Source organism: Megalobrama amblycephala, linkage group LG14, assembly GCF_018812025.1.
Source record: "Megalobrama amblycephala isolate DHTTF-2021 linkage group LG14, ASM1881202v1, whole genome shotgun sequence".
Lineage (NCBI taxonomy): Eukaryota > Metazoa > Chordata > Actinopteri > Cypriniformes > Xenocyprididae > Megalobrama > Megalobrama amblycephala.
The window spans coordinates 20,072,364-20,093,365 of record NC_063057.1 but is presented as its reverse complement, the minus strand read 5'-3'; the positions used below and the strand labels follow the sequence as shown (position 1 = coordinate 20,093,365).

Below are 21,002 nucleotides of genomic sequence, written 5' to 3'. Positions count from 1 at the left end.
TTGGGTTGAAACAACCCAGGATTTTTTAGAGTGTGGCTGTTCTAGTTCATGTATAACCCTAAGCATTACACTTTGGCCTAAGAACTTTGCACTAAGAATTTTGAAAACCACTGCTGTAACACATATCGAAGCGGTTGAGGGCTTCTTTTGTGATTTGATTGTAAAATTCTTTGTGCTGCACACTAGTCCTGTTTGTTTTATTGATGCTTTAGCAACCTTTGATTATCTGAGTCCTTACAAGCCTTTTTTATTCCCTCATATATGTCAGCAGCTGCTGCCACATCTGTTGTGCTGAGCGTCATAGTCAAAAGCAAATTAAAGCAGGTGAGTCCAATGGGCTGCATGCGGGAAATTGATTTTCTCTTCAGAAGAACTAAAACCTCCACTAACTCGAAACGAGATATTTCAGAAGGGAAGCAATGTTAGTGGAAGAAAGCAGATTTTTTCCTGGTTGCTTAATCTCTTATTAGACAGGCTATGTTATCCACACATCTGCTATTCTTGAGAACACTGAGCAAGCATATGTAAAGCAGCCTTGGTTTAATGATTTATCGTCCCTCTTATTCAATAAATCATGGGCTCTAAGTGCAAAACCATGAGGGAGTTTTGAATCAGAACATGATCCAGCAGATGTTCACTAATGGTGGGTCACAGGTCTGTTCTGATGTGCTGCAGTAGGGAAAATTGTAGGAAAAAAACAAGCCTAAATAACTAGCAATATTGTGTGTCAGACAGACACATAATATCTTTATAGTATTCTGTTGTTCTGTATATCCATTGATCTATCTATCTATCTATCTATCTATCTATCTATCTATCTATCTATCTATCTATCTCTGTCTGTCTTTAAAAGTGAATTTATTTTACTTAGGCTTTTACTATTAGGCACTAATCAGAAAGCCAATAAAGTTTGGATGTGCCCTTTAATTGCCTCGCAATATCAATATGTTTATGAAAGCAGCTTCTGCTCTGGAAAATTAACTGTCAGCTTGTTTGCTGATGTATGTAAATAAACAAGAAATGGATGCGAAGACAATTTGTTTTCAGTCCTTTCATCTTGTTACGGGGAAACTGTCAAAACAGATAAAAGAAAATGCGGAAAGTTTGCCATGTGAGGGAACAAGGATGAAATGAGGATGACACAATATTATAAGAGACCCCATTTTGCTGCCTTGATAGCAGTAACACATTGAATGTTGGGATGAAAGATGCCTCTGAACTTTAACATCCTGTGCTCTACTTACAATGAACTAGTTCTGTATTGGAGAGTCACTATAAAACAGTCCAGGCATGAAATTGTGAGGCTGTTTTCATGTTGAGCTCCGCTGCTTCATGGTTACTCTCTAATCTAGCAAAGGCCAATTACTTGAGTTTAAGACAAGCATCACTATTATCGTTGCTATTACTTTGAACAAACTCATAACTCTTCCCTGCATTTTTTTCTACATATATTTCTCAATGGTTAGTTCACTTCAGAATTAAAATTTCCTGATAATTTACTCACCCCCATGTCATCCGAGATGTTTATCTCTTTCTTTCTTCAGTCGAAAAGAAATTAAAACACAAACAGTCCAGGATTTTTCTCTATACAGTGGACTTCAACAGGGTTTAATGGGTTGAAGGTCCAAATTGCAGTTCAATGCTGCTTCCAAAGCGCTCTACACAAACCCAGCCGAGGAATAAATGTCTTGTCTAGTGAAACGATTGTTTCTAAAAAAAAAAAAAAAAAAATAAAAAAAAAATTATATACTTTTTAACCACAAATGCTCATCTTGCACTAGCTCTGCGATGCGCCACACATTACGTAATCACGCGTGAAGTAGGCTGAAGTACCGCTGTAGGGCAAAAAACTCGACTCAAAATTGTCTGAAATAGTTCCTTTTTTTTGTAAAGGCAGTTTGACTTATTCTTTGCACATTCGCTTTGTAAACACTTGCTCTGTACTTCCACCTACGTCACGTATGACCTTTCCAACATGATTACATAATGCATGGTGCATCGCAGAACAAGTTAAGACCCTTATTCCTTATCTGGGATTATGTAGAGCCCTTTAAAGCTGCATTGAAACTGCAATTTGGACATTCAATTGGTTGAACCCTGTTGAAATGCACTATATGGAGAAAAATCCTGAAATATTTTCCTCAAAAACCTTATTTTTCTCTTCTCTGAAGAAAGAAATTGGGGTAAGTAAATTATCAGGAAATTTTAATTCTGAAATGAATGTAATGTAATCAAAATGAAAGTTTTTTTGGCTTTTAGTATGAATATGTTAGCCTTACTATTATCTACAAGCTAGTGTTTTCTGTCCAAATGCTCTCTAGAATCTAAAGTCTCCCGCCCCATGCATTATAAATAGACGCTGAAGCTGCATGGCTAAAATTGGTAACTTGTTCACACATTCTACTATTTTCTACATGGTGAATGGCACATAGTGTACTTGCATATAAGGGATAGTTAACAACTCAGACAGTGTAAATATGCTTTCCATTGAGGTGAATTAAGTCTGGTTTCGTGTTATTGCCGTGCGAACCGCCCAGAGACACGAGAGCACAGATGAGCATCATATGCAAGTTGGCGCAGAACACAAAACGTTTCGGACCCATTTGAATTCTGCACAGAATGCTATATTTTAAAACGAGATTAAGAGGAGAAACTGTTAGAGATTAGAACGAAAACTGAGGCTTTACAGAGTTCAACAGCTCTGGCCGAGCGTGATATAACCGTTACTGGCTGTTTAAAAAAGTTGAGATGATAAAAGTTCGAAATGTCCCACCCCGTCTTCCTGTTTCAGTGTAAATTACGTCAACACATTGAATAATGCTGCGTGTTTCAAGGCACTTCAGTGGGCCTTTAAACATTTGTCATGCTTTAGGAGCTCAGTGAGGACAAAATGGGAAACAAAAGCGGATGCCATTTTTACATAGTGTGACTTTAGAAAAAAAATTGTGATTTATACACTGATTTCTAAAGACATTTTTGCCTTCATATTGCACAATATGATTTTATTTCAAATGCATTCTCTTTGTTTCTCATAATTGTATCTTGTAGTGTGACTTTATGGCTCACAATTACAATATTATTTCCCATAGTTGTGATTATTTCTTATTTTAAATATGCCATGAAATCATCCATTTTCTAAGTGCATGTTGTTGATCTTATTGTGAATGATTCATCTGTTTCATTTTTATTTCACCTCACAATTTTGAACTGAAATGTCAATATTTCTGTGAAATGTCAGACTTTTCTCTGATGAATTATGTCGAACTTCTCCAAACATTTCACCTCCATCCAATCAACAACTGATGGATAGAACCAAGTTCCCACCTTACTTTTTTTTTCTTTCATTTTTCATTATTCCATTTCAGTCTGATCACAAAATGAAAGAAAAGAACTGTTGCTACTTCCATTATATTGTGACTTTAAAGGTGCCATCGGATTTTTTTCTACAAGATGTAATATAAGTCTAAGGTATCCCCTGAATGTGTCTGTGAAGTTTCAGCTCAAAATACCCCATGGATTTTTTTAAATTAATTTTTTTAACTGCCTATTTTGGGGCATAATTAGAAATGCGCCGATTCAGGTTGCGGTCCCTTTAAATCGCGCGCTTCTCCGCCCCGGAGCTCGCGCTTGCCTTAAACAGTGCATAAACAAAGTTTACACAGCTAATATAACCCTCAAAATGGATCTTTACAAAGTGTTCGTCATGCATACTGCATGCATGCGTCGGATTATGTGAGTGTTGTATACTGTTATATTGTTTACATTTGATTCTGAATGAATTTGAGGCTGTGATCCGTGGCTAACGTCTAATGCTACACTGTTGGAGAGATTTATAAAGAATGAAGTTGTGTTTATGCATTATACAGACTGCAAGTGTTTAATAATGAAAATAGCGACGGTAACTTTAACCACATTTAACAGAACATTAGCAACATGCCAACGAAACATTTAGAAAGACAGTTTACAAATATCACTAAAAATATCAAGTTATCATGGATCATGTCAGTTATTATTGCTCCATCTGCCATTTTTCGCTGTTGTTCCTTGCTTGCTTACCTAGTCTGATGATTCAGCTGTGCACAGATCCAGACGTTAATACTGGCTGCCCTTGTCTAATGCCTCGATCATGGGCTGGTATATGCAAATATTGGGGTCATACATATTAATGATCACGATTCTTACGTAACAGTCGGTGTTATGTTGAGATTCGCCTGTTCTTCGGAGGTCTTTTAAACAAATGAGATTTATATAAGAAGGAGGAAACAATGATGTTTGAGACTCACTGTATGTCATTTCCATGTACTGAACTCTTGTTATTTGGCTATGCCAAGATAAATTCAACTTTTTCTCACAATTAGCAGTTTTCTAATTGTTTTCTAGTGATATTTTGGAGGATGCCTCATCTCATTTGACTTCTCCCTTGGGAACTCTTATATATAAATTCACCTAATGTGGTTATAAAATATACATAACTGTAGATATATTCATACGGCAGACGGCATACAAAAAACGAGTAACCATTATGCATAATTTATACTGAAATATTCTCTGGAATGAGAATAATATAGTGATCGCTTGTGTACTCTAACACACAAAATCATTTTGCTCTTGAACTCCAAAAGCTTTGCATGGAGGCATTGCAACTTGTCAGTAACACAATGGTACTTTTAGGCCATGAGCATCTACAGCTGAGCAACAATCTCGTCACCACTGAAAAGACCTTATATAAAAAGTAACTGCAGGAAGAAAAAAGGAAAAAAAAACCCAGCAGGACATACTGCAAACTGCCTATCACTAGAAGCAAATGACGGGAGCTGTTGGCAAGCTGCAGGCTGGCACGTCACATGTCAGTGTTTCCAAACACCAGCATATAAACAGCTTCACCGTGTCCTGACTGTAACAAACGCTTCAGCTAACAAACAGGACAAATGGCTGTCCAGGATCCGGTTGTACTCGAGTGACTGCACCAGAACACGTCAGGCTGATCTAGAGACGTGACCCTCGGCCTGCCCATGGCCAGGAAGTTCATCCGAACCTCCTGCAAGAATGCGATAGCTACGGATTTAGATGCTCGGTGGCACGTGTAGTGCGGCTGTCAAGCAAGATACTGACGGCTGGCTGTTCAGCATACACAAACAGTTATTTTTCTGTTGATTTTTTTTGTTGTGCCGTTTTGTTTTCCCATTTTTTCCCCCTCATGACAAATGCCATGAATTTTCCTCCAGGGATAAATAAAGAATGTCTGTCTGTTTTTCTTTATAGTCATTTCAACAACAAAAGCTTTTATTTCAGTCCGATGACTGCTGCATTTTACTTTCCGGCTGTGTATCATAACTGTGCCAACATTTTGTCATTATCCTTGCTGCAGAATACAATGGATTGTACAATAGTTTAAATTATGCAAACACGAGTTATAAATGTGAAATTAGGTTTGAATATACAGACATAAGAAAAAACTTACCAATTTTCCAGCACAGTTGGTTTTATTTATGAGGATTATGGATTTGGGTTTCCAATATGTTTAGAGGAACAGAGAGATTAGGCGTTTCATTTCTCTCTCTCTCTCTCTCTCTCACACACACACACACACACGCTCTTTTCCACCCAACAGCAACTGTCAGACACTCCAAGATTAAGCGAAAGAAAAAGAGTGCAGATCTTATTATAAATTAAGAGCGGTTTCTCTGTACATCCATATACACACTCACATGCCGTCAATACATCATACAGTTAGTTACTTTTTTCCTTTGAACTGCTTTACTTGCATACAAAGGTTCTGCCTTTTTATTGGATGATGAACTGAGCTATACCTCTTTAATGGAGAGATGAAGCCACTAGCTTTCACTGAACATAAAATTTATATCAGTGTGAGGCCCATTTAAGAATTTAAGAAAAATAACAATGCTAGCGGTTGATTAATAATAATAATAATAATAAATCTTAAATTGCCATGTGAAAATTTAGTTTGTTGTTTTAATTACTTATTGATTATACTCCTGCATGCAAATAAGAGGCACAAATTATTGTGGTGGGGTGGACTACTGATGTGAATATATATATGCTGTATGAGAATGCAGTGTCACAGTGCCCTCTAGCGGTGGCACTCTAGAACTCACTGAATTGGTCACATCTCAGAGTGATAGTTCGCTTCATTTTCTGTCAAGTCTGGCTCCTCGTACCATTATTTAATGGTATTGATGGCTCTATGAAGAACGTTCAACATTCATAGAACCTTCTCATTGTCCAAAAGATTCTTAAGATTATTAAAATGTTCTTTACACCAAGAAAAAAAGGTTTTTTTGCAAACCAAAAATGGTTGTTCTGTGCCATCGCTGTGAAGACCCCCTTTTGAAAACTTTACTTTTTTAGAGTGTATTATTGATGTACAACCTCACAACTGTTACGAAAGTGAGCGGAAACTTCGCTGGTGAAACGTGGCGTCATTACCTCAGTGACTGCGGTAAAGAATAGGCTACTAAAGACCTGGAGGAAATCAAAGTTGTTGTTGATTTTTGCGTCTTCAGAACTGGGAAATGAAGTTATTTGAAATGTAGAGTCTCTGTGGTTAGAATGACATATTTGCAGGGAAGAAAACTCTGGCAGACTGACAGCATCCGTGTGTCTCAAGATATGAGCACACATGAAAGATTCATTTGCATCGCTTCGAGAGAAATGATTTGTCGACAAGCATGGTATAAAAAATATAGGTTATATATGAGTGACATGTGGCCGCTAGTGTTTTTATTATTTTACTAAGAATTCCCTGTAACCTCATGGTGTCCTAAAAATTCATTGAGGCAGATTTTTAGTAGAGAAAGTGGCACTGAATCTGCCCAGAGGTAACAGGATGATGGGAGACACACACACACTTCTGTTTTATGAGCATAGCTAACACATAGACATAACGATTTTTATTACTGGATGCACTGTATATGGTCACACTTTAGAGTCCAATTCTTACTAAAAACTATTAACTTTAGCCTCAATAAACTCCTAATTACTGCTTATTAATGGTTTGTAAGATAGTTGTTAAGTTTAGGTGTTGGGTAGGATTAAGGGATATAGAATATGGTCATGTAGAATAAGGCATTAATATGTGCTTTTTAAAGGGTTAGTTCACCCAAAAATTAAAGTTCTGTCATTTATTACTCACCCTCATGCCGTTTTACACCCGCAAGACCTTCGTTAATCTTCGGAACACAAATTAAGATATTTTTGTTGAAATCTGATGGCGCCGTGAGGCCTCCATAGGGAGCAATGACACTTCCTCTCTCAAGATCCATTAATGTACTAAAAACATATTTAAATCAGTTCATGTGAGTACAGTGGTTCAATATTAATATTATAAAGCGATGAGAATATTTTTGGTGCTCCAAAAAAAAACTAAATAACGACTTTTTTAGTGATGGCCGATTTCAAAACACTGCTTCAGGAAGCTTCGGAGCACAATGAAGCAGCGTGTCGAATCATGATTCGGATCGCGTGTCAAACCGCCAAACCGCCAAATCACGTGATTCTGGTGCTTCAAACTGCAGATTCGACACTCTGATTCATTATGCTCTGAAGCTTCCTGAAGCAGTGTTTTGAATTTGGCCATCACTAAATAATTTATTTTGGGGTTTTTTTGGCGCACCAAAAATATTCTCATCGCTTTATAACATAAATATTGAACCACTGTACTCATATGAACTGATTTAAATATGTTTTTAGTACCTTTATGGATCTTGCGAAATGTCATTGCTCCCTATGCAGGCCTCACTGAGCCATCGGATTTCAACAAAAATATCTCAATTTGCATTCTGAAGATTAACGAAGATCTTACGGGTCTGGAACGGCATGAGGGTGAGTAATAAATGACATGATTTTCATTTTTGGGTGAACTAACCCTTTAAGTACTAAAACACAGCCAATATCCTAGTAATATGCATATGCTAATCTAGTTAATAGTGAGAACTGGACCCTAAACTAAAGTGTTACTGTATACATATGTTGTTGTTGTTGTATTGCATATATCAGATAACAGGTTCATGTTGCCAATTGTGAAGCTTTATTCAAGTTTAAAAGCATTTCAGATGGGAACAATCTGATGAAATTCATTTGTGCAGTCGCTGCTGTTGATCTGATCTGAACTGTCAGAGGAAAGGCTTAGTAACAAGATATAAAGGCTAAAAAGCAGTTTATGATGTAACATCAGATAGATTGCACATTAGTTAAATAATATATGCTGCTGCAAAGATATTTCGAGTAATAATGGCTAATGTACTTATAGCTTGCATGACCACAGACTCCCACCTCTTCACATTCCTGTATAAACTGCAAATAGGAGATTGCACAAAAAAAAAAAAAAAAAAAATCATTTCTCCAAAATCCCATGATGAAACACAAAACACAAAGTCTTTTTTCTTTTCCATTTTTCCCTCAAGAAACGAAAACTCTAATATTTATCAAGGCGGCATTAAATTGTTAAAAAAAGGTTTAAAAAAAACCCCCAAAAAACACACATTTCAAAAGTTCAAATAAATGCTGTTATTTTGAACTTTCTATTCCTCAAAGAATCCTGAAAAATATCAGTTTCCACAAAAATATTAAGCAATTGTTTTCAACATTGATAATAATTAATGTTTCTTGAGCACCAAAACAGCATATTAGAATGATTTCTGAAGGATCATGTGACACTGAAGACTGGAGTAATGATGCCGAAAAATTCGCTTTACCATCACAAGGATAAATTACATTTTATATACACAAGTAATATTAAACTGATATTTCACAATATCACTGTTTGGTCAAATAACTGCAAGAGACTTCTTTCAAAAACATTATAAAATCAAACTGACCCTAAACTTTTGAATGATAGTGTACTTTTACACTAAAATGAATTGATGTCATCTAAGAATATTAACTTGATGGAAATTCTGTCAGTGTAACATTTTCTTTGAAGTACATTTAAAGAAAGTTGGGCACAGGGAGACATATCTAATTAAATAATTTTATTAGAAAACCCTAATTTCTCACAAAAACTTTAATTGCATATTTTAAAGTGCAATTAAATGTGAAAGAAATCTTCTATTTAGGGAATAGAACTCAGGGTACAGTATATGGCATACAGTATTTGAGCTCTGTGCAAGATATGTGCTGATGAGATTTTCAGTCTGTAAACTCCACTCGTTTCCTACAACAAACATGTCCAATCGATGGGGGGAAAAATGACATTTTTTGACAGTTTACAGTATCAACGGGTGTTGACACGGCAAATAATTTTTCATCAACTTTTATTAGAGAATTTTTAATAACATTTGTAAAACACATCCATCACATCACATGGGTACAGGAAAGTGTACACCAAGACCTTGGTGAATTAAAAGGAATCGTATAGAATAAGTAGTTACAGGGATCAAACATGGGTCAACTGTCAAAGAACAAAATGCAATTAATGCCATTTTCTGATTCTTGAACTTATTTTATTGCTCTTTAAAAGACAGCAGTGATTTTGGTTGTGCTTTTGCCAAGTCTTAGTCCGATTGTAATTGTGTGTAGAAGAGAGTGAAATTACGTACCTGAAGACCGAAAACATCTGGTTTCAGCAATCAACTTCTGATTGCACTTCATTTGTAGAACATCTGGCAAACACGCTGTTAGAAAAGGGAACAACTATTAGTGGAAAACTTTCAGGTTCATTTGGCATGTTGCTATTTTGCATGATTGCAACTGAAACAACTTCACATGTCGACATTTGTACTATAATAATGTGCAGAAACAGAACTGGATTAGTCTTTTTGTGTATTTTTAGACCAACTTGTGTCCAAAAAACTCATTTTTTCCCCAAAATAAATGAGTAAATAATAAAGTAAACACTCAGAACTATCATGGAGAATACAAATTATTCACTCGTTCACGTTGTGCAACTTTTTACCAATTCCACAGTAGATTCCCATTGTAAAAGTGCTTTAGTGTGAGAAGTGTGGGATTATGAGCTTTTTTTAAAATGTAAGGAGGCCGATGTTTGCGCCAAGTTGCTATTAGAGAGAAACGAGTCCGAACCTGTTTGCTGATATTGAGTGAAAAGTGGGTCCCTAGTAACCAAAGCTCTCTCTGGGTGACTGCTGTGTGCTACCCAACAAACAACAGCACAGGCAACTGACACCAGCCACCTGAACCACCTTCTTACAGCCCATCGGCTACTCCGTAAACCACTACAGGAAACAACATAATTCAAAAGAGCAATCACCTGTACTGTAAAAGTGTAAGAGCCTCGAAATAATCATTTATTATGCCTCACTTGGAAAAAATAAGACAGAGTTTTTGCAGCAGAAAACAATGCAGGAGAGCATTTCCTTCAAAAGGAGGAACAATTTAAAAGGGGTGTCTCAAGAGCTTCAACTCAGGAACACATTTCAGTGCAGCAAACAACTCAAATTAACATAAATCAGAGAAACCTATACATCAGCATGTACATAAATTAAATTATTACAAACATTTCTAGTAGATGATAATGTATACAGCATCACTGCAAGCCCATAAGTAGATTTTTTTAATTCTAAGCCCTTAAACTCAACCCTAAAAACAACAATGTGTGTGTTTGCTAACCAGCATGTGTGTGAAACCTCGCTTGTAGTCATAAATAAAATTAATTAATCATTAAGAAAAATATTACAAATATTGAATATGAACGCAAATGTTTTAGAACTATGATACAAGACAAGGCAACATATGAGCCTCCCGAACTTCATGTGAGGAAAGGAGAGGAGAGGAGGTATATCTGCAGTGCCTCAGCTCACGTAAGTCAACACGACTGACTGAATGGGCTCTCGGCACACCGGACACAACTTGTTCCGGTTCTTTAATTTCTTTGCGCAAGTGTAACACGCCATAAGGTGTCCAGTCCTTCCGTGGACGATGCAGCCATTCTTGGGGCGACTTTGACAGATGACGCAGGGCTCGAGGCAAGTGGCGGGCAGGCAGGCCTCCAGGCTGTTGTAGCGCTCTAGCTCAGGGGTCTCTTCCTGACTGCTGCCCCCACCGGACGAAGTGGAGGGCTGCGATGACGAGGTCTGAGAGTCGGTCAGGCAGCCGGAGGTAGCAGAAGAGGGAAGTTCTACTTTGGCGGCGGCGGCAGCGGGAGATTGCAAGCACTTGCCGTCGGGTACATCCACTCCTTCGTCTGTTTCTGGAAGAGGGCTTGAGGGTTTGGAAGGAAGCATTTTGTCATTCGAGGCCAAGCTGGGAGTTGTGGTGATGCTGGTGTCTTCAGTGCTGGTTTGAGTGTTAGTGGAAGGGTTTTCATTGTTGGAGTCTGATTCTGGAAGCCAATCAGGTCGGACGTTCCAGCAGCTTTTGCAATGGCGAGGAAGAGGAGGGTTGAGCTCGTCACATTCGGCACACTTCCAGTAGTCCTGAGTGAACACATTGTTACATTAGTACAGATTTTTCAGATCTACTATGCACTTGGAAAATGTTTTTCTTGCTTTTTTTTTTTTTTTTTTTTAAATCCAAGGGTGAGAGATCATTTGGAAATGATCATGACAAACTGGTTTTGGTGCAAGAAACTTTAAAATAAAAAGTAGTCTTTAGAATAAAAAACAATGCTATAAAAATATGGACAACATGAAATTAAAACTGACCAAAAGTTATTAATACACATTCATGGTCGTATTAGGCACAATTCATTAGTGCACAAAGTTCCCAAGGGAAAAAAATGTCTTCATAATCATAGTGTAAAATAAAATGTCACAACAAGCTGCTTCTCTGAAACAGCTGTTCTTTTTTGGCAGACTCACAAAAGCCTCTTATATTTAACCTCAACCTTTGAACCAAATGGCACCACAATAGTATGTACACCCACTTTTTATGATCCAATCGAATCATAATAGATCAAATTAAGAGCAGGTTTGTTTTTTTTTTTATGGAAGTAAATTGCTACATACTGCCTCAGTTATCTCAGTATCCTCATCGAACGAGTCTTCATCCTCTGCAAAGATTGTGACTTCATACACCTGAATGAGCAAAAGAAAATTGCAGTGAGTTAAGGAATGTTAAACGGGTTAGGCTATGTCAAGGGTGCCCAAACTCGGTCCTGAAGGCCACTGTCCTGTAGAGTTTAGCTCCAACTTGCCTCAACACACCTGCCAGGAAGTTTCTAGTATGGCTAGTAAGATCTTGATTAGTTGGTTCAGGTGTGATTATTTGGGGTTGGAGCTAAACTCTGCAGGACAGTGGCCCTCAAGGAGCAGTATTGGACACCCATGGGTTATGTCCAAACTAATAAAAAAATAAAACATTCTTTTTCTCCACATGTTAGACTTCTGTTCACAATGAGACGACTTTTATGTCTTGTGAAAACTCTCCCAAGTGGATACATTTGAAAAAGCTTTTTTGGCTAATAAAATGATTGTGCCAGAATAATTATTAGAGAACTTTATTATGTCTTTTCTCTGTATTATCTCAGTGAGCTTTTATTACATTTTACACATGCACAGTAAGATGATTTTAACATTTTCCGATGTTGCAGTGTTTACAAGAAACTTTTGGAAAATGCTTGACGACGCTAATGTGTTTTCAAATTTGTCCAGGTATTTGTTAATCTTTTTCTCAATAGAGCAGGAGTTTGAATTGAAACCTCATTCTCTCCCGGGAGCGAATCCTCGTCATTCTCACTGTAGGCGTCGGAGTTGATAGATTCCACTTCAAACTCCACACTGAAATTATCAGAGTCTGAGTCCTCACTTTCATCACTGACCTCACTGTGAGAGATACCTACATCCTGTTGAACAAACAAAACACTGGTCAGAAAGGGCCAAATGACAGTGCAAAGAACTTAACGTAACCGCTGGTATAACAAAACTATCTGAAGGTGCTACATTTAAAGGTGCTACTCACAGAGTTGCTGTGTGTGTCTGAAGACTCGCTGTTCCCCCTCTCCCGGTGCAGGCCGCCAATCACACACCAAGACAGGCTGTCATCAAAAGTCAGGGAAAAGCTGTCCGACTTGTGCCTCTTCCTGCGTTCCCTAGGCTCATCTTCAGCTGAAGAACTCTCTGTTTAAAACACAAAAAACGAGTTTAGCACAAAGCTGTTTTTGGACACAAGAACACGGTCCCTTACACGTCTGTATGACTGATTTCACACAAGGCCCAGGTATATTTCATTGTCCGCATTCTGCTTCGTCTCACACACAGTTGAGCGCACAATCCTTTCAAAGTATACTCTTTTGGCCGTGAGTGCGGGAAGACACGTTCGCCATGCACGCAATATCTAGTTGACTGTTGTTTTCAAGCTCTCAAGTCACTCGCACATGCGCTGTTGTATGAGGACCGTGGACGCTGCATGCGGACAGCCAAAGTATACTTTAGGCTATAGCTGCTCTGGAGTAAAGCAGAACACACTGCTCCTCTTTCTTTTTCTGCATGTTTACAAAAACAGTGTATACTGCTAATTGCATTAGTATAAATCAGTTTATGTGCAAATGTTTCTTTTCTATGCACTCAACTTTGGACACTTATGGACCATGCAGGAGCAATGCTCAGAGCAATAACCCTATTTTAATGGTGCATCTGGTGCTGCTTGCTCAACAAACTGCCTTTGTGTGCTTAGTTGAGGTTTTAAAATGGGCCATTGAAGAGCAGCAGTCATCTGAGCACATTCTGCACAGCCTCCAGATCTCAGTGTCCTTTTGAGAGGCTCACAGTCAGAGAGAGAGCAGTCATAATGGTACCACATGTTTACCCACATACAATCCTCTGACAGGACTGAAGGAACAGTACAAAATGACCATTATGAGGGAAGTCATCCCTGCTCAGTGGTTGAGACTGTTATAATGTATATTGGATGATTCACAAAGTATATAAAGCAAGAAAAACAAACAGTCCTTGAAGAAAACTCACACAAAAAATAAATCTAAAACAGACATTAAATGCAAAATTTTCTTCCAAGGCAATTGGTGGTAAACTTGAGTAAAAGTTAATTCAATTGTACCAGTGTGGACTAAAGGCAGCTGGCTAGCAAAAAAAAAAGGAAAAGGGACAAGCCATTCCTGTTCAAACAGGAAATATGCCAACACTGGAAAGAAAACAGAACAGCATACTCTTCTGAAAACATTTGTTAAGTGACAGCTGAATGTAAAGAAACAACTCTATCTAAAATCCCATCAGACCTAGCTGATCAAGCATGTGCTTTCACGCACACTCAACAGGACACAGCTGGTGTGCGTGTGTGTCTTTTGCTCTGTGGTGTGTCCGCTTACCAGGATCACTGCTTCTCCTCCTCCTGCGCTGCTGTTGTGAGGTAGATGAGCGAGAGTCTGAATCCGTATCCTGGAACAGACAGTTGGGTTTCAGTCATGCTTCAATCTCAAACACAGCAGGGGCTCTATAAAACCCATTCAAGCACAAACGCAGCACTACCAGGGCAACTCTGTGGAATGGGTCAATACTCTGTGGTTCTAAGTGTGCTGAGCATAAAAGAACGTTTACCCCGGGCCCTCGATCGGGTTCACTTTGACTCCTGGGTTCAGAGAAGGTAGACTGAGTTTCTGTAAAAAGAAACAAGGTTTAATACAAAATAGATAAGAACATTTGTTTGTGTAAAACAATATTAAGGATGAAGCAGTAGACATAAAAAAAAAAAAGGTTTAACGGTCATAATACCTGAATTTTTTACTGTCACAAGGTTTCTGTTGATCATTGCAAAGAGGGCTCTGAAAAAAAAACAAGGTAAAACTTTCATTTTCATATAGCAAATTTCACTTTCAGTTCTTAAAAAAAAAAAAACATGAGGCCCCCAAAAGTGTAATATCTTCTGCAGCCACTTTAAATCTTAAACAGGTGATAGCAGATTCATTCAGAGCTAGTAGGTTAAATATCCCAGAAGCTGCCACCTGTCGCTTTAAAGCCCCTCCCTGCTATTCTCAGGGGTCATTCATTAGTACTGCAGCTGTTCCTGCCTTAGTGAAGTTAGAGTCAACACGCACCGGGGCTCTTTGACGGAGAAACTTTTCACTCCGAGAACCGCACCGAGAGCATCCTCTCCGCAGTGAACGATGTGTTGCTGCTGCTTGTCATACAACTCCTTACTCATGATATACTTCCCTAAATAAAACATAACCTAAACACACACAAACACAAAAGAGTTGTTAGAGATCCACAAGGAAACCATTTCCTTAAACAGAGTATTAAGAGAAAGGAATGGTAAAGATGTGGCTGGTGTTTAAATACAGATGAGTAATACATTCCTGTTAGTCAGACACAACCACAAATTCCACCCATAAAAAAAAAATAATAACATGACTCATGGCATCACGCTAAAGATGAAAATATAACATCCTATATAAAAGATACATTTTATATAAAAATATAACCATTTCAAAAGTAAAATGGCCATACCAATTATCTATATTACTGTACACTACCAATGAAAGTAGTTTAAATCATCCATACATATGTAAGTATGGATGTATCCATATGTAAGTATCCATCCATACTTAAGTGTTCAGAGTGGTTTCTTACTGGCCGAACTAAAAAAAAGCCCACCCTAAAGTCTCTAGACATGACTCGAGTCCTTCCTTTAATGCAATTCTAAGACATTTTTTGCACATTCTATCATCCTGCAATCAAAAATTTAAGCCTTCTTTTAATCTGATCACTTACAGTAGTAATAAGCAGCAATATTTGAATTACTATTCATCTGTAGCACAAACTGAAGCTTAATAATTACTTACTTAATACTACATTTGTTCAAATCCCTAACCCAACGAATGAATATTACAGTGAACAAAGGCAGCAACTAAATATAATTATCCACCCACTGCCCTGGAAATATTACAAACGATAAGCAGGTTTAACCATAAACACAAAAGAGCAACAATACATGAAACTGGAGGATTATATAAGCTAGCAATGCCACAAATTCATTATTTCATAAACTCTTATAAGTGTTTGTATGTAAAACTATTTCACAAAACATACGGCAAGTTTCAAGTACTAAAATAACTGGCATAATTCCAATTAGATGAAGCATGATAGCTATACTACGTTTAAAAGTTTAAATGGACTAAAAACTGTCTCCTCACCTCCTTCATAGTGAAAACATCTTTATCTGCACCTGCATCCTCTAACAGCCTTTTTAACTGCACCTTTGGTCTTACCTGAGGAAGTTACAATACATAAAACAGTCATTTCAAGGCATAAAAACACATTTGGATACACAAAAGCACAATCTGAATGCTATATTACCAGTTTTTCATTGTCAACCTTGTTGATTTGAGAACTGCTTAAACAACTCTCTGTTGCCATATTTGTAGTTATCTGTAAAAAAAATTATTTTTAACAGTTAGTAGTATTTACATACAACAATTTGCAAGCAATTCAGTACACATAAAAACTTCAGAAAGATTATTACCTGTGCAAATAGAGGTAAATTGGCTATTCTACCTAAAAGTCTTCTATATATACTCTGCTACCTGTACATAAAGTGCTTGAGCCCTGGGTTAGTGAGGAGTGGGAGCCGGCTGAAGGCCAGTCTATGGTTTAAATAGACGCAGAGAGACATGTCAGGGCTAGAATCCACCGCACCGATCATCAAGTCCTGGGCGGGTTCGGGCATGACAAGTCAAAGCGTGACTGGCTTCCGACGCCTAGCGGTGGTAGACGATCTTTGCTGAGCTGTCTGTGTCTGTGTGATCATGTCCGGGCATGTCCCTTCTTACTACACCCGCCCATTGCTGGCTAAGCACATGGATTTGACGCTTATCAGCCCAGTAACAGATGAAATAACGCAGTGTATGGACCAAAGCGATGACCAGCCTGGATTATTAGAGCCTCAGTTATAAAAAAAAAAAAAAAAAACAGACAAATAAACTAAACCAAAAAGATCAAAAGTGCATCATTACAAGTGCCAGGGATGGACGGATGTCATTCGAGTAAAGCTCCAGTTGTGTTTGGAATACGGCAGTGCTGTGTTTATTTACCTGAAATGCTCAGCAAACAGTACACACACACTAAAAACACAACAACTACCTCAAGTTTGTTGTCTTTGGGATTTATATCTGACATCTACGTGCATGGGAATATCTCCATTCAAAATAGCTGCACATGATTAATGTAAACCCTGGAGCATCAATTGCTTTTCCCCCAGAGGTAACATGAAATAGATCGACGTGTAAATGTTTGACGGATGATATTTACATGTGATCGCCCAGATTACGCTCTTTTGACACGCCAGGTTTCAGTATGACAATTAATGTTGACAAATGACAGGACGAATAACAAAAACAAAGTGCGTAATGCGCTTTTCTCCAAATAACGTTAACGTAACTGAATCAACACTGAACTGAAATATTGTCTTTTTAGCGCAAGTTTACGTCAAAATTATTTCCGTTTATCGATGTGAAGCTGCTTTGAAGCAATCTGTATAGTATACAACGCTATACATAAAGATAACGTTAACTTGACTTATACAGCTGTATTTGTTTACGTATTACTACTTACTAAATTACTTCTTAATTTCTTTACAAGTAGACTGGTAATAATAGATTTAAATAATAAACATAAAATGCTTATCGTCGAATGTGGACTGTCGCGTTTTTGAGCGACAAGAACTACGCCGTCGTTACTGTAACACAAAATGCGCGTCTATTCCCGCTGTGGGTGCTCAGGAAAACCCGAGGCTGCAGTAGGCCGCGCTTACAGAGCTAGCGCAAGGCTAACTGAGGCAAATGATTTCAGGCGACTTGACGGACATTAAAGCCTTATACCGTGTCAAAATAATATGCTGGAACGTTTAGCAGTATTTTCAGATGTATGCAGCTGAATATGTGTAATAAATATATGAGAAAGTGCGTAATTGTTGAAGTGAAAGTGTTAATATTGTGTCTTACCTGCTGTTGACCGTTGAGCGGCGCGAACTCTTAGCTCCCTCTACTGGCGCCCGTTTGAATTTGAAATGTTCCAGCACGTGCGGGGAGTGCGGGGTGTAAACATTACACAATAAAGTGAATATTATTATTTCACTGTTTATGTTTGCTGTCTCACTGTTGTTTGAGTAATGCGTTTAAAGCAGCTCAGGTTTACTATGCAAAATTGTTTTTGTATTTTCAGGTTAACATGAGAGTATTATTTATGTTGTTGTAGAAAGTTTATTGATTCCTTATTTTAATATTGCATCACATTGGAGCTTTAGCTGCTGAGTTCTGCATATATCAGGTAATATGTGTGAAATTATTAAGAGAATACGACAACAAAGTAAAAGTAATACCAAAATTGGTATAAAAAAATTACATTTAGTTGCCTGCTTTAAAAAAAAAAAGATTTTTAAGCTGAAAACATATATTGAAAATAAACAATTCAGTACAAAGGTTTGATTAAAGACCTCAAATAAGAGATTTAGTAACAATTTTGATATTTAATTTTTTAAAAGTTGGGTGAAAACAGCACTTAGGGACATAATCTGCCTTTGTAAAGTATATTTTCATATATAGGCCTACAATATACAATTAAATTTAAAGCTAATCCTCTTGGGTTTAATTTAGTCCATGTTTCAATTCTTACATGACACATTAAAAACACATTATCACTTATGTGTTCATTTTTTTATAATGTTAGGCTAAATTAATCTCTCTAATCAAACCACTAGTTAATGAATTCCTCCTTTGATTAATGAATTATTTTGCATGATTCTATTGTGTTACTGAGAACTTTGATCAGTTGTTTTGATTTGATGATGAGTAATGATGATCTGTGAAGGTTGTTGTCATGACATGACCCTTGTACACCATTGTGAATGACAGACCTAACTACTCAGAAACTTGCTAGTCCGGGGAGGTACTGTTTGCTGAGTGAAATCGGCGCTGTAGAGGACAATTGCTTTGAAAACATGTCTTGTACAGTCCCTGTGACAGGATCTGATATTTTGTGCCCAGGGAGAATGACTCAAGAGTTCATTTCAGTACAACATGTTCCTTTATGCTCAACATGTTTGGGCTTGTACATCTGTAATAATGAGGAAATTCCATGGACCATTGAAGTCATCAGAAAACCAATGATTTAATTAATGTAAGTAAGGATAAAGACAAATCCTAAGATTAAGGTTTAAGGCATTTACACCTTCAGAAGTTTGGAAACACCTTCTCCTGTTTCCCACATGTTAGAATAGTAAAGTTATTCAATATGCAACAACACAAATGGAAGTTTGGGAATTATACAAATTCAAACCTGTCTTCTTAGAGACTCTTGGGATGCTTTTAACTAGTATTGGAGTTCCCATGTTTTATAGGCATTTGTTGGCTTTTCCCCCTTTTAAATCTATTAAAATAAATGCACACTACTGTTCAAATGTTTGGGATCAGTAAGATTTTGTTTTAAGATTTTTGTTTCCAGCAAGGATGCAGTACATTGATCAAAATAGGCAGTAAAGACATCTATTTCAAATAAATGCTGTTCTGTTTTTCACAAAAAAATATAAATCATTACTGCTTTCAACATTGATAAGAAATAATTCTTGACCATATTAGAATGATTTCTAAAGGATCATGTGACTGGACTAGATCAAGACTGGAGTAATGACTGCATCATAGGAATAAATTACATTTTACAATATATAGAAAACAGTCATTCTAAATTGTAATATTTCACAATATTTCTGTTTTTACTGTAGATCAAACAAATGCAGCCTTGGTGAGAAGAGACTTCTTTCAAAAACATTTAAAAAGGTACCAAACTTTTCGATGGTAAATTAATACAAAAGTATTTTTAATATAGTTGTATTAGTTAATGCACTGTGAAGTAACAAACTATGAACAGCTGTATTTTTATTAACTAATGTTAACAAATATTAACAAATACAGTAACAAATGTATTACTCATGATTAGTTCATGTTAGTTAATACATTAACTAATGTTAACAAATGAACCACCAAAAATGAAATTTCCATCATCATTTACTCCCCCCCTTAAAGGGTTAGTTCACCCAAAAATGAAAATAATGTCATTTATTACTCACCCTCATGCCGTTCCACACCCGTAAGACCTTCGTTCATCTTCAGAACACAAATTAAGATATTTTAATTGAAATCCGATGGCTCAGTGAGGCCTCCATAGCCAGCAATGACATTTCCTCTCTCAAGATCCATTAATGTACTAAAAACATATTTAAATCAGTTCATGTGAGCACAGTGGTTCAATATTAATATTATAAAGCGCCGAGAACATTTTTGGTGTGCCAAAAAAACAAAATAACGACTTATTTAGTGATGGCTGATTTCAAAACAAAGCTTCAGGAAGCTTCAGAGCGTTATGAATCTTCTGTGTCGAATCGTGATTTGGATCGCGTGTCAAACCGAACCAAACTGCTGAAATCACGTGACTTTGGCGCTCCGAACCGCTGATTCGACACACTGATTCATTATGCTCCGAAGCTTCCTGAAGCAGTGTTTTGAAATCGACCATCACTAAATAAGTCGTTATTTTGTTTTTTTGGCGCTCCAAAAATATTCTCGTCGCTTTATAATATTAATATTGAACCACTGTACTCACATGAACTGATTTAAATATTTTTAGTACCTTTATGGATCTTGAGAGAGGAAATGTCATTGCTCCCTATGCAGGCCTCACGGAGCCATCGTATTTCAACAAAAATATCTTAATTTGTGTTCCGAAGATTAACGAAGGTCTTATGGGTTTGGAACGGCATGAGGGTGAGTAATAAATTACAGAAATTCCATTTTTGGGTGAACTAACTCTTTAAAGCCCAACTTATAGTTCACTTTTTAGGCTTACGCGAGGGTCAACGTAAAGTGCGCGTGACGCGAATTTCGTCATCAGAAGATTAGGCGCGTACTGCACTCACACCGCCAGATTTTTGTAACCACTTGTACTTATGCTGCGTTCACGCCACCTCGTATTTACCGGAATCTTGAGATGACAACATGTGATGTTATATTCGGAGCTGTTCATGTTCTTGGACTGGGAATTATGTGTTTCTATGGCACCACTATCAACGCCTATGAATCTACA

The 21,002-nt window shown here is 37.3% G+C and overlaps 1 protein-coding gene across 3 annotated transcripts; it reads right to left on the bottom strand.

Annotated features, from left to right (window-relative positions):
• Window positions 1-10,244: 10,244 nt before the first annotated feature.
• mdm2 (MDM2 proto-oncogene) lies at window positions 10,245-17,963 on the bottom strand. Of its 3 annotated transcripts, none has more exons than XM_048155233.1 (11): window positions 17,870-17,963; window positions 16,227-16,298; window positions 16,064-16,138; window positions 14,966-15,099; window positions 14,643-14,692; window positions 14,469-14,527; window positions 14,240-14,309; window positions 12,877-13,034; window positions 12,617-12,760; window positions 11,925-11,993; window positions 10,245-11,393 (listed from the first exon to the last, which is right to left on the bottom strand). In XM_048155233.1, the coding sequence occupies exons 2-11, from the start codon at window positions 16,284-16,286 to the stop codon at window positions 10,770-10,772; spliced, it is 1,443 nt and encodes a 480-aa protein (XP_048011190.1). In that variant the 5' UTR covers window positions 16,287-16,298; window positions 17,870-17,963; the 3' UTR covers window positions 10,245-10,769. The 3 variants fall into 3 exon arrangements, with proteins under 3 accessions (XP_048011190.1, XP_048011189.1, XP_048011191.1); XM_048155232.1 differs by lacking the exon at window positions 17,870-17,963 and adding an exon at window positions 16,393-16,824; XM_048155234.1 differs by lacking the exon at window positions 17,870-17,963 and adding an exon at window positions 16,454-16,771.
• Window positions 17,964-21,002: the final 3,039 nt, after the last annotated feature.